The sequence below is a fragment of the Alternaria ventricosa genome, assembly GCF_023758065.1.
Source record: "Alternaria ventricosa strain BMP 2768 chromosome Unknown scaffold_7, whole genome shotgun sequence".
Taxonomy (NCBI): domain Eukaryota; kingdom Fungi; phylum Ascomycota; class Dothideomycetes; order Pleosporales; family Pleosporaceae; genus Alternaria; species Alternaria ventricosa.
Window position 1 is genome coordinate 1,302,505 of NW_026055687.1, and position 13,964 is coordinate 1,316,468.

The following is a 13,964-nucleotide window of genomic DNA, read 5'->3' on the forward strand; positions in this document are numbered from 1 at the left end:
CCTCGCTTCCCGGTGATCTCGCAATATACACACAGCGCAAGGTTCCTGGTAGCAGACTTCCACAGTATTTGAAAGCGCACGGCTGCAGAGACCGAAGCATCCAGGCGACGACGTCAAGCTCGCTGGGCACCAGAACAGTCCTTTGTGGGACGTATGGGAACACGTGTAGATGACGAGTGTGTAATGGCACATGTTCAAGTAGGTGTAGCAGGTAGTTCGGGCGAGGTCTAATCGTAGTTTCGGCTCGTGATATGTCTCGAGCGTGGTAGTAGTGTATTTTTAGTCTTGACAGCAGCTTATTGCGGCTAGAGTATCTTCTTGGGGTGTTTATATGAGGTCGTCGCTGTGATGGACACGTTCTTCACGTCTGTTGTGCCCATCATTCAATCAGCCCTTCTACGCTATCGCATATTGACGACCAAGACAGCAGGTGGTTGTTTGCGTGAGCATATTTGATCAAGTTGTAGATGGTCTCAACGCCAACGTGTGAAGATGCTACCCGCATCAATTTGCCACGGTGCCCAGAAAGCGACGACACCAACAGGCACCACCTGGCATACTTTCATGGCTAACCTCGAAACCCCAATGTCGAGACGTGTTTGCAATAACATTTCGAGATGTAAGGACATTGTGAGAGATGAAATGGCGCCTTCCAGAAGACAGATCTCGGCCTTTAGGTTTGGGTAGCCACCGCACGAGGTCACCTGCTAAGGACATCCGACGTGGTTAGCCTCGGGTTTGGTTCCTGTAATCTGCGAGCCGTTTTGACAGGCGGGGATGCTGGCCAGGCCCCCGTTGATGCCGTTTGCTATGCCTCAGGGCTGTTCCGCGCCCCGCCGTTTTCCCTTATCAATGAAACACGAGGGAGCGATAGGAGCGTGCCTGTATGGGTAGGAATGCGTCTTGGGAAACATCTCATCTCGCAGTCTGTGCTCGGCATCGGAAAAGAAAAAACGCGCATGAAGCTGGCCAGGTGTCTGGAATCTCGCTTGTCAAATATAGAGACTGGATGGGCGTCAATCTGGTCGTGGGAAATGGCTAGCTGGCGGGCATCGTGAAATGGAGAGATGCGCGCCAATCAGGCGATATCTAAACTCCCTAGCACGTGCCTAGGTTGAAGCCTAGCGTGGCGGCCGATGACCAATCAACGCCCGCGTGCGCTCTGACCTGAAACAACGTGGAGCCTCCACCAAACTACCTTCACCCCACCACCCGTCGCTTGCGGGTTCACCTTCCTTCTCGAAGCGCTGCACCGGCACACATCCACCTGTCGTCGGGACGTTCCAGGCCTGCTCTCTGGCAACTCGGGTGTTTCTTTAGCTACCCACTTGTGATTTCGTACGCGTCACGCGCTTTCTTGGTTCACGATGGTCCACGATGGGCGATGCAGAAGGCTTCACAATATCGCAATCACTGGCTCTCATTATCCATCTCTATTTCATCTCCACTTTCATCGCATCGATCTAGATGATGCCTAGCTTCCGTCGCTGTGTTGTAGATCAACGGCACACGGTCCTCTGACACTCAACGGCCCCTCTGATGTCTGAGGATGGCTAGCGTAGCCCTGCCATGCACATGTATTGCCAACTACCGACTAACAGACGCCGATCTTCGCGCCGGAGAGTACGGGAGGCTGCAGCAAGAGCGCGCTACGCCGCGACCACGCTGCGGGACGGGAAAGCCATGGCTGGCGGCTACAGCATCGGCCAGCGTTGAAACGCACATCCTACACCCATACAGTCAGGCTCGAAAGCTTGCGTGCGGCGTCGCGTGGAGTGGCGCTGTGTTTCGACACCTCGTGTGTCTCCTTCTCTATTGGCTCCCGTCGCTTCTTCCCTTCTAGGCCGGAGATTTTACAACGCTCAACAGCGTCTGTCTCACCACCTTCGTCCACCTGAATAAAGGACCATGGCCGCGTGATATTACAGTTCGTGTTCAACTTGTGCGTCTTCACTTCTTCTCTTGCATTTCTTATTTTCTTGTAGCCTAGAGCGCGCAGTGCGTCGTTCACAAGGTCCGGTACTATTGTCATTGAACAATAGCATCGTTACGTGCGAGGTGAAGACGGATTGAGTCACACGACTATTGACGGAGCAACCACTCACAGTGCCCGCCAAGCCGATACTTCACTTTTCATCACGATATAATTTCCTGTACACCAATTCCCAGCTGTCCCGCTTTCGACAACAACACTCACGTCAGGATACACGTATCGCCCGTGTTGATAAGACATCCGGCACCGACCATCCCACACCTTACTCTTGCAGGGCAAGATTTCACTTTCTACATCACGACACACATCAAGATGCCTAGCATACGGAAAACGCTCGTTGCCGCGCTCATGGCCTTTCCTGCGGCTATGGGCCACAGCTGGGGCGAGCAACTTCGGAACATCGACGACAAAGGCAACTACGTCGGCCAATATGGATATCCGCGGGGCTTTATCGACAGACCCGATGGTACAGACGACCCCATGTCCTACCAAATTCCTCAAGGCAGGGCGTATATCAACAAGGACGACCTGCTCTGCCCGGACGACCAACGTGAGCAGAAGCAGTCCGCCGACAAATGGCCTCGTCTCAAAGCTCCGCCAGGTGGCTATGTCGCTATACGATACCAAGAGAATGGACATGTTACAAGGCCGGAGAACAACCCCGAGAAGCCTGACAAGGGCGGCACAATCTTCGTCTACGGTACCAAGGAACCAAAAGGTGATGAGAAGCTTGTCGACGTGCTCCAGTGGACCAAAGATGGTCAGGGTGGTGACAAGCGTGGAGTCCTGTTAGCTATGACTGACTACGACGACGGACGCTGCTATCTGAACAACAAGACGCCAGTCGCCTCAGAACGTGAAAAGTTCTCCCCTGCCTATGCGATGGGCACACCCCAGAGCGGACCTTCGAACACAGTCATGTACTGCGAGACAGATGTCAAGCTTCCAGACACGATGGAACTCAGCAAAACCTATACCTTGTACTGGGTTTGGCAATGGGCTTCGATTCCTGGCAAGGCTGGAAAGCAGCCTAATGGTCTGGACGAGTACTATACTACATGCATGGACATCGACGCCGCCTCCCCTGATGTTGCCATGGCAGCTGAAGCTCCTGAAGCGATGGCAAAGTTCCAGATGCAGCAACAGGACGCTGGAACTGCCGCCCACCCTGACTGGAAATCAAGAACTGCTCTTTTCACCGACTCACCATTCAAGCGCGAATACGGCCCTGTCACATCTGAGATCCCACTTCCAGGCGGGGGTTCTGGCTCTGGCGGAGCTCCTTTCCCCACCAACAGCACTCCGCCCGCGGGTCCTACAGCTCCAGTCACCACTAGCGCTATTCCCGCTCCAAGTGCTGCACCTCCAGCCGCCAGCAACTCTCCTTCAATTTCCGCCGTCGTTCCTTCTGCGACCGCCCAACTGCCATCTCCCAGCAACTCCGCGGCCTCCAGCGCTACTATAGAGATCCCGACACTTTCAGGTCGACCCGGTGCCGCACCAACACCACCAGCCGGCAACAACGGCGTTGTCACAGTCACCGACACTGTCATGGTCACTGTCACAGCTCCTGCTCCAACAGCGCCTGTTGCTACTCCGCCCGCTCCCCCGGCAGTCGCTCCCCCAGCTATCACCCCTCGCGCAGTGCACAGTATCTACCACAGGAATGGTGCCAAGTTCAGAGGTCTATAGACGGTGGAAAGCCGCGTCTGCTTTGATTCTGGTACTGCATTTTCTTTTGTTACATACTGCGCCCTCCAGTGGCAGGCCACAGGTACTGATGACGGACACACATGATGATGACTGCATGAACACGATTGCATGATCATGAAGATTGGGAGGCTCTTTTTCTTTTTGCATTCAGCGATACCCCTTGCATACATTTTGGCGTTTTAGGTAGCATCTCAAGACCTATACCCGGGCGGGTTGGTCAGGCGTTCATCAATAAAAGCAATCACAAGTTACTCAAATCAATCACGTCCTGCCTTCGCATCGACCGTGACCGTCTTGCATGATGTGCTCACTGATACCAGGTTGTGTCGCTGGCTTCACGTGCAGCCACGTGTTCTGACTTCCATGTCTAAAATCACGCGACCTTACGTGACATCAACAACCTCGGCCGAAATGTTGAGTACGTTCCATGAACGATTTCTACCCAGATGCCGAGCCTCTCGGATCGCTTCCAGTGTCGATGCGCGTATGCTCGGAGCATCATCCGCATCAATCCCTGCGAACAACTACGGTTATAACATGACGCAACGCCGTTAATTGTGACAAAGAACCGAACGCACCTTTCCACTTGGGTCGCGGCCCGGATACGACCGTCACCTTCGTCAAAATTCGTTGGCTCGGACAGCAAACTTACTCGTCATCTGTACTACGTTCAGAGCCATCAGGTCTAGACCAGCAGGATCACATCGCGACGAACTCCCAGACCGTTCGAAACCCAGCAATTGCTCCCGTCCTCCAAAACCGGGGAGCTGGGTTAATATACGTAAGGCTGAGCGTTACTTCCCACGAATGGCGTGCTCCGGCTTCATTCCGATTTGCCCCAACATTCGCAAATCGTCTTTGCATGTCGAACGGTTCGGAGCCTTTGCCATGTGGCTTTGCCAGAGACGTTTGCGCTAGTTTCCACAGCCTCACAGCAAGGATGTATACTCGTTGCGAACACTATGTTGCATTGATGAAGCCCCGGAACCACACATCGCTGAGAACGTATACTCTTCACCGGTGGGAGGCAGCAGAAGGATCTTATGAGACAGCTACGCGCTGTTCACGCATTGCGAGGATTTGCCTCAACCCTATACCCGACTTCCCCGCGGCTGATAGTTGGTTCGCATGAGATTCAACAGGAGTGTGTTGGGCGATCGCGACACCCAAGGATGGGTATAAGAGGAGACATGGTTGGGGACTATCAGAATCTTCTGGCGAGACACTGAACAGAGCTCCTCACGATACATTGATCCTCCTGTCTAAAACGAGCTCATCCCGCTCATATCCTTCGAAGTCACATCAACTCCCCACACCAATTATCGCACCTTGCCAGCCATGTGCCGAGACATCTACCGCCATTACGAACGCTGCGCTCACCACGAATATATCCAAGCCCCACCGTGCCAACACTTCCGCACCGGTCTAAACCAGATCAACGACCCACGCTACTTCAATCAGCCCGGTGTTCCTTATCGCCAATCTCGAAGATGCCGCGAGCAAAACCAGTTTGACTTCCGTCGCGACGCTTATTGTACACCATGTATGATGACTAGGCAAGGTTGGAACTTTCGAGGGTATAACAGTGGGTTTGGGGGATGGCCTAGATATAGGCCGGCCGGGTTTTGAGGGATAGTGACACTTCATACAAGAGAAAACTAAACAGGCCTGCGGACTACATCAAGACCAAAACCTGCAAAGTGGGTGACCCAACGTCAACGTCGGCTCCAGGGTGTTCAGGTTTTTCCTAGGCTGGCGTGGTGAGGTCGAAGTAGAGGAAGGGCGGGAAGAAGGATATTGGGAGAGGTTATCTAGTTCTTGGAAAGATCCTCGAAGACTAGAGACTGATCTCAATGTAGAAGGAGTGACGACCTAGCTTAGCATCAGTGCACGGGTTTCGGATAGTGATAATAGAACTGCTTTCTCTATTTCAGATACACTCTGTCGCTGTATACAAATCTTACTTTTCGATTGCAACTGCTCAGGCCCAGACTCTACGGCCTTGATCTTGCATTCCACCACAGCATCCGTATTTCCATCCGTATTGTCCCTTTCTTCACATCTACTCCTACAACACCTATCTCACCTTCTTAGTCACCTCCTCAACAGGCATCGTCCCCTTATCACTCTGCAACATCGCCAACGTGAACAGCCCAGTCAAGGTCAACCACACATTCCCCCACACCCCAATGCTCATACTCGTGTTATAATGACTCGGCATCTTGTAATGCTGGTACGCGCCAATGCCCGTCGTAATATGATGGAACACCGTCGCAGCTACCACTGCCTTCGCATACGGGATCGTGGTGAGCTTCGTTGCGGGCGCAGAGTTGAAGGGTATGGCGTTTGTGAAGGATACGAGAATCAGCGCGAGGGTGACGAGACACCAGCCGTCGTTGCGGACGTTGTAGGCTTCGAGGTCATTGGGAGCGAGGTTTAGTTGCGAGGGAGGTCGGAACCCTGTTAGTGTTAGCTTTGGAATAGACAGTGAACATCAGGGGATTGAGGCTTTGAAGAGCGGGGGTAGGAAGGTTGGAGAGTCAAGGTAACGTACAGCCGATGACCATTATCGGGTCGTACACGCGGCACAAGCCACGCAGGCCGTACCAGAATGCCGTGCCATAGGCATACGCATGGAATACCTGTGCACACCAGTCAGCTACACCCTCCTGAATGCTCCAATTTCTCCGTAACAACACACAGTCGAGTTTATGGAAGGCATAATGTCGCTACCAGTCAATTGCACACAACAAAGCAACAATTGCGCGATAAGATGAGAGGTCAATGAACACGCGCGGCCGCACCTTAAATGATGTTTGTTGACGTTCCTGGCAAGCTTCCGTACCTGCGACGTCATTATGAGAGCTCCAATAGCTCCATTGGTGTTGAGGGGCTGCAAGCCACGCCGTTAGCCTCCCCGTGGAATCGGAACATCGATCCGCGTAGCGCACCCGCAGATGGATCGAAGATGAGATCGGCCGCAACACGATTGCGATGACGCTAAAAGCAGGGGTTAATCCGGCAGATACATGTTCATAGAGATGATTTTGGGATGATGGGCGCGCACAATACGATCGTGAAGGGCAGCCTTGTGTTCGAAAAAGCAAATCTATTGGGGTATCCACATTTTAATTCTTGCATCACCATGCTATCCTTCCTGCAACACTCCTCGCTGTCCTGACTTTGCCAACTCCAATCGTTCCTTCCCCACCCAACCCTTGCATCCGTAAACTCGCATCAACGACCTCGAGCGCATACGCACTCTCAATAGGACCCAAGTCCAAAATGGTACCGTTGTGCACCGCATTCGCTGCTGGATTAACAATCTTCTCCACATCCTCCTTGACCTGCGGCAGCAACACCGCGGTTGCACCCAACCACCGCGCCAACAACCCCTTGAAAGAAACTTGATCGGTGTCACACGGCTCCTCCGCATCCTTGGCCTCGCATTTGCTCTCGAAAAGCGCGCCAGTCTCGGTGTTGACGAAATTCCTCTTCGCGGAAGCAACAAATCCCTTCGTTCGCTCCGTCCACTTTTCGTCTTTGGTGTGCACGGCCATGACCGCAGCGCCGTACATGTAAACACCGACGTTGTAACTCCACATGTTGTGGTTGAGATCTGAACACCCGTTGTCTTCACTCGTTCCGTCGTAGACATTGAAATCCTGATCTACAAGTCCGACCTTTGTACTCCAGGCGTATGTTTTCTCTGCCCAGGATAGGATTTCAGCATCTTTTGTGAGGTGTCCGATGCGCGCGGCGAGTTGGAAGAAGAGACCATTGGTAATGGCGTTCTTGTAGTGCCAGCCGTTCTGACCGTCTTCGCCGAAATCTACTTTCCAGCGCAGGCCGCCGCCGCAAGTGTTGTTGCCATCGATCCAACGCTGTTTCTGCTGATTGAAAACGTTCGTAGCCAAATCCACCCAAGCTACGGGTCCCTGCTGCGGGAGCTTCATCTCAGCGGCTGTTATAGCGGCGAGGCCCCACCACGCTTGGTCATCGTTGCCGGTCGCGTCGACGGTCATGAAGTCGTTTGCGGGGGTCGCTTGACTCAGGATCGTGGTTTTGAGAAGATCTTCATACTGGAGGTCGCCCGTGGTGGAGCCGTAGGTTAGAAGCGCTTCCACTGCGGTGCCGGATTGCCACCACCAGTATGGTTGGGGAAGGAGTGCTAGACCGGGATTTGGGAAGGAGACTTTAAGCGAGGCGGCGAGGGTACTTGATGACGATAGTAGGGCGGCTGGTGCTGGAGGCGATGGCGGTGGGGCTTGGATGGCGGCGATTTGCACAACGAGTGAAACGGCTTTGCTGAGGGTGCTCGGTATCATTTTGAAGGATTGAATCGGTATAATGGTATCGTAGAATGGAACGTGCTGATCAAAGCAAAAAAGAATGTGATTTGTGTAAAGAACGTACTGGTTCACGGAACCATATAAAAAACAACCAAAGAGTGTCTGCGCAAAAAAATGCGACGAACAAAGAACGACGGAAAAGGTGTCGAAGGGAGGGAAGAAGGACCAAGGACGAGGGCTGACGCGTAAAGATAATGAGATACCACTCAACCTACCCACAATACACAACTCAGCCTCAATCCAACGCATAAAATGCCATTAGTTTCATCCATCCAGCATACTCGGCACCCACGCCGTGCCCCGACCCAAAATTAGCAGGTGTCACACATGCGCCTTGGCCTATCCACCCGCACGTGTAAATGAACAAATGCCATGCATGTGCGTTGTCGATAAGAAGAGTTCTCTGGGCTTTCTGCAAAAATCTCCTGATCGACAGCTAGGAAGGGATGGTCTAGAACGGATTCGTTGTTATCTGAAACGCGACGCGACGACGTCGCGCGATGTGATTCGTCGGGTATTGAGAACACTGGAGAGGCCGAGAGGACGCAGCAAGTTGGGCGGTAGGGGTCGGAAAGATCGGATCTGCTGCGATAGAGCCTGAATTGGCGTGGTGAATGGGATCTGCTGTGGGTTGTGATGATGTGCCGAGGTGGTGGATGGGGATGAGCATGTCCAGGTGCGATGGGGATTGGTGTTGAAGATCTGGACTGTTGATCCCAATGCATGAATCGCGTAGGACTGCGGCTCAGATCCAATGACGCTGAACGTACGCGCCCTGATTTTGGGATTCGTGCGATGCCATCGAAGCTGTGTATAGTTGAAGATAAGCATTCACCCTAACGCATTTCATCATACACCCCAACCCTCCTACTTCCCACGAATACATCTTACCACCACCATCACCATCTACATCTTCGCCATAACGACCTTATTCTTGACAAAACTGCCCCACCCCTCCGCAAACACTCCACCCTCGCCATCCTCCACCCAGCTCACAGCCTCAACATACCTCCCCTTCTCCCTCACGATCTTCGCCCTAACCTTGACCACAGATGGCGTCACCAGGTTCTTCTTATATTTGACCCGCAACTCACTCGTCGCATTCGGAATGCCATAGCTCTTGACTAGAAGGCAGCCCATGCAATGATCCAGCAGCGACGCCGTAATGCCGCCATGAAGACTCCCATAGTTCCCATCGGCATCGTGAGCTAGCGATACCAGCACGATGTTTTCCGTTCCTTCCGGATCGGAGAGATCGTATTGTATGTCCTTCTTCGCTGCTTGTCTAGCCGCTTCTTTCGGGTTGTCGGGCGGCACAATCTCCTCCCATGTTGTGTCCGTGTGTGTGACTACACTGTCGGGGTCTATAACCTCCCGTCGCTTACCATGACCCGGTTTCCACAAGTCGAGAAACGCGCGGATCGCGTCGGATGTGAAGAGGCCGCGCGTGAAGAGCAGGTTCCAGCCGTCGCGGGCCTCAAACAGGCGGCGATCGTGGATGGACGTTATCGAGGGGTCGGCGAAGAGGGCTTTGCACCAGTCGTGAGCGGTGAGGTCTTCTAGGTGTTCGGTTCTTCTTCGGGTGGTCATCGTAGGTCGGAGGAGGTGCAGGTATGGTGTCGGTGCGGAGCGGACGGTGAAGGATGATTTATATAGGGTCGTCGTGGAGGTGGAAACCTATGCGATAAGGCTGCTGGTATGATATAAGGCATAGCTGCGGTCGGACGGTCGGCTAAATAATGGAGGGATGAGAAAGAGGTCGGACGGTCGGATTTCGCTGCGTGTCGCGTTACTTGCAAAGCAGGGAGCTCAGGTTCCGAGGTTACTGGTGATAAAGTTTAGCGCTGACGTATCTAAGATTGACCGCAACAAGGTTAGTATCACCGACCTGCATACCTGGGACCTGGACATCAATTCAATCACGCGAATAAGACAAAGACATAATTTTGAACGTATTGTATTCTTCCGCCACAACGTCGTAAAGTAATCAAGAATTACAGTCGAAACGTCGTGACTTCATGTGCTACTTCAACTATTCCCATATGAACTCCATTCAGAATCTTATCCTACCGAAAGGCAGGAAAGACTGGTCATCCATCTCTTTTCATGGACGGCCAAACGTGTACTTAATCATTCGATGCTGATTGAGTTTCTCTGCGCCAGTCTTCAGCTACTCAAGAGCCCTTCTGGAACGAGGCCAACGAGCGCGCGTTCTCCGCGCGGAGTGCCGCCAAAATCTTGTCGGTCTCAGCTTGCGCCGCCTTCAACTCATCCATTTCACCCCGAAGCTTGGCGTACTCCTCAATGGAAACCTTGTCCTCGGGGTCGTCCAGCAGCTCCTTCTGCTTGTGGCTGCGAGTTGAAGAAGTAGAGCCAGGAGAGAGCAGATCGTCAGGTGCATCGGAGAGCTCAGAGCTGTCGGAGTCAAGCTCGTCCATGCCCTTGGTGCCGCAGTGGTAGTTGACGAAACCGGTGTGCTTAGTCTTCTTCTTGCCCTTATCGTTGTTGGAATTGCCGCCGCCGTCGTTAGAGACGTTCTTGCCAATAGCACCCTCGTTGAACACGTCCTTGCTGAAAGCATCCTTGGAGACGACATCACCAGCTTGGGCACCGTTCTTTCGAGCAGCTTGCACTGGGACAGCGATGACATGCTTCACGGGAAGTACATTCGAAAAGGTAACGCCCATGTCGGCACCAGGGTGTTGCTCGTCCGGCTGAGATGCCGAAGTCTCTGACTGAACAACGTAGGTGGGGGATGACGAGTTGTACTGGGTTGTGGTCCTGCGCTCTTCTGGGGCCTTCTTCTTCATCTTACCGGGAGACATCTCGCCTCCAGAGTCAGTGGCCGTCGCATCGGAGTTACGCCGAACGATATTCATACCCAGAGAACTACGCTTCTGACGCTTCTGAGCCGGCTGTCGCGGTTGTAACATCATCTGGGACCCCGGAGTTGCTCCAGGATCCTCAGTGTCATCGTCGTCACCGAACGCGATCATCTGAGCCGCAGTACGCCTACCCCGAATCGCACGGTTCTGGTGGTTTTGGTCGTTGTCGCGGCCATTCTTGATCCACTGGCCACGGTGCGCGTTTGAGACGCAGTTGACGATGGTGCTACTGTACAGCTTGTGGGGAGCGCCAATCGTAGTCCAGGTCTTTTCGTTCTTCATCAGAGTAACGCCGGTCTGCTTGGAGGTCTTCAGCACCTCACAGATCCATGCTATACGCTGTCCGAAAGTCCAATCCTTGGTCTGGCTGATATTGTCGATGATAGACTTATCGTAGATGCGGACTTTGAAGCCATTCAGGTGAATGTCCTTGGCCATACCGACAATGTCCCAGGAGCACGCTTCAATAGCCCAATCCTGGTAATAGACACCTTCACCCGGAGTTAGCCGCTTGCGGTAAGCGTTGCCCTGGGTGTCCTTGGCGCAGGTCATATCCTTGAAAGCTAGCACCAACATCCTGACAAATTTGCGATACTCTGCGGCGGTAACGGGGATGGAGGGGTCGTCCTCTGGAGAATACCACTGAGGCTCGTCCATGGGCGCCCTAGCTTCTTCTAAGGTCTTGAAGCGGAAACCGTCGACCTCTGGATAGTCACCATCCTTGTCCAGAAGCTGGGAAATCTTGGTCTTAAGGCGGACCGGATCCTTGAGACCGCCGGGGACCCGTTCCAGGCGCGTGTCCGCAAGTCGGGGAATGGGAGGACTGAAAGGAACAGGAGCACGGGCACCAACGGGAGTTGAGGGAGATGCAGTCTGGCTCTGGGTCACCATCGGGTTCTTGTTGGCTATGCCCTTGGGGGTGTCCTTGGGGGTGTCCTTGTTGGGGTCGTGGTCGGTCATGTTGTGTGCTTGGGGCGGCGGCTGGGGTTTCGGTTTCAACGGTTTTTGCTTGCAACTAAGACACCTGTTAGTGAACTCCAGCATCTATTTTCCAGCTCTGGTGGAACTTACGGGAAAAATTGTTATTACTCTACACGGCGTGAGAGGTGAAACGCTTGCGTCCCCCGATCTTTATATGTGCAAGGCTGACTGCGCCGCTAGTGAAAAGATGCGTCCACGGGTATTGATGTAGAGATGGCGTAATGTTTACCTAGGCGACGACGGAGTGAAGTAAGAAATTGAAGGTCGCCTGTGACAAGCGCGGACGAATCGTAAGCCAAGAGGATATCAGGTGCGTTCTGTGAAAGAAGATGAAGGTCAGTTGTTATGATCGGTGCCTGTTGCTGGGGGCGTTGCGTGTGTATCGACAGCACAGGCGAGTAACGTGCGTCCGAGCGTCTTAGCATCCTCGCATTCACCTAGGACCTGAGCGTTTGTTACACCCACTACCCATTGCCCCGACCCACAAGCCCTCATGGCACTTGCTGCATGTCGATAGCGTGTAGTGTCGTGATGTGCGTCTTGCCTGGGATACTGGGCGAGGTTGGCGTCGTGCGATATGGCCTTGCTGCGTGCGATGTTGCCTGTGACATATGTTAACATACTGACTACCTTACATAGAATGACTTCTTGTTGAACTGAAAGACATAAGAGCTAATGGCGTACCATAGGAACCTTATGAAGACCGGCGACAATACGGATGCGCGAGGCCGTCGCAGGCCCGTCAGCATGTACGATTGCAGCTGACAGCGACAGAGCGCGCAACCGACTACACATCGTTCAGGTTCCGGCAAAGCAACGTTTTGCCAGGCTTACGCGCGTTCCGTCCAGTTCTTTGCTGAGGTGTTGCATGAGCTGCGCGTGCAAGTGCATGTGCATGTGCAAGTCGATACCGTGGAGACGCGAACGGATCTTCGTCGAGCAAGACCGGCAGGCAGTAATGCACTCTGCACGACGCAATATCTTCAGATATCATTGTTCCTTCTCTTTCAAGTTTCCCCGGGGTTGTTCAAGCAAGAGCGTTCCAGACGGGATGCGTCATGTGACTTCCTTACCCTGCGGGAAGGTGCACATTTTTGATCAGGGACGAGACCGGGAAAAGAAAAGGTGGAAGAGGGTACTCTCATTACACTTGAGTGCAGTATTTTCGCGTTGGAAGTCGCTCTTGCTTAGGAGATGTTCCTTCGGTGAGGTGCAGTCGTGGTTGCGCCAGTTGAATGGCTAGAAGGCATCGGTAGCCGCACGACCACGGCGCGGTATGCCATCGCGGTGTGTGGGGAAGAGTTGGATGCTAGTGGTTGTCAGTGTGAGTGCAAAAGGTTTCGAAGTGCAATGAGTTTGCATACCTAGACTGGCTGGTGCGCGGCAAGGAGAGAATGTTGCCTTGGCATGTTTGTCATGTTTGTCTAGGACGATGGCGGTCATCAGACGCGTCAAAAGGGCAGTGGCTGTACCACGCTGTCAGCTGGGCCTGTGTTCCCGATGATCTCAATCGGAGAAGCGTTGGCAAGATCGCGTTCGGTGCAGCATTGTGAGGGTCGCGGTGGTGGTGGTGGGCGTGGGCGTGGCCCGTCGACTTTTATGGCAGCACAGCCATTGAAGTCAGCGTCGGGAAAAGGTTGGGCATTTGATCACATGAAGACATGAAGCTTCAATCGCCCCCCAGGGTGAAAGTACCAGTAAAGAGAAGGACCCGGAGGTGGCGAGATTGACGATGCTGTCGACGTTGAGTGGAAGCGGTTGAAGTTGTGTGTTGCGGAGAAGGAAGGCAGGATCGAGGGGCGGACTCGCCGTCGCTAGCGCGCATTGATCCCACCTCAAAATCAACGACAAACGTTCATGGATTCTGCCAGGTGCACGGCCGCTTCTTGCTTCCTTCGAGATATCGTGCTGCACACTTCCATCAGCTTTCATCGAGTGCAGCCATGTTCAGGGGTATGCTCTTCGGACTGCCGCGATGCGCCGTTCTCCGCAGCGAACGCGCGGCTGCAGCGACTGCAGGTTGATGGGCTCGCTCCGCGT

The 13,964-nt window shown here is 53.5% G+C and overlaps 5 protein-coding genes across 5 annotated transcripts; 1 reads left to right on the forward strand and 4 right to left on the reverse strand.

The window, feature by feature from the left end:
* Positions 1 to 2,305: 2,305 nt before the first annotated feature.
* On the forward strand, positions 2,306 to 3,685 carry J4E93_005204 (uncharacterized protein; the record flags this gene model as incomplete). The annotated part of the gene is made up of 1 exon (XM_049343127.1): positions 2,306 to 3,685. One exon carries the CDS (start codon positions 2,306 to 2,308, stop codon positions 3,683 to 3,685), a length of 1,380 nt encoding a protein of 459 aa, XP_049200127.1.
* A 2,098-nt stretch (positions 3,686 to 5,783) lies between these two features.
* J4E93_005205 (uncharacterized protein) lies at positions 5,784 to 6,273 on the reverse strand (the record flags this gene model as incomplete). The annotated part of the gene is made up of 2 exons (XM_049343128.1): positions 5,784 to 6,166; positions 6,261 to 6,273. 2 exons carry the CDS (start codon positions 6,271 to 6,273, stop codon positions 5,784 to 5,786), a joined length of 396 nt encoding a protein of 131 aa, XP_049200128.1.
* A 573-nt stretch (positions 6,274 to 6,846) lies between these two features.
* J4E93_005206 (uncharacterized protein) lies at positions 6,847 to 8,034 on the reverse strand (the record flags this gene model as incomplete). The annotated part of the gene is made up of 1 exon (XM_049343129.1): positions 6,847 to 8,034. One exon carries the CDS (start codon positions 8,032 to 8,034, stop codon positions 6,847 to 6,849), a length of 1,188 nt encoding a protein of 395 aa, XP_049200129.1.
* Positions 8,035 to 8,964: 930 nt separating this feature from the next.
* Positions 8,965 to 9,648, reverse strand: J4E93_005207 (uncharacterized protein; the record flags this gene model as incomplete). The annotated part of the gene is made up of 1 exon (XM_049343130.1): positions 8,965 to 9,648. The coding sequence occupies one exon, from the start codon at positions 9,646 to 9,648 to the stop codon at positions 8,965 to 8,967; it is 684 nt and encodes a 227-aa protein (XP_049200130.1).
* A 584-nt stretch (positions 9,649 to 10,232) lies between these two features.
* Positions 10,233 to 11,903, reverse strand: J4E93_005208 (uncharacterized protein; the record flags this gene model as incomplete). Its single annotated transcript, XM_049343131.1, has 1 exon — positions 10,233 to 11,903. The coding sequence occupies one exon, from the start codon at positions 11,901 to 11,903 to the stop codon at positions 10,233 to 10,235; it is 1,671 nt and encodes a 556-aa protein (XP_049200131.1).
* Positions 11,904 to 13,964: the final 2,061 nt, after the last annotated feature.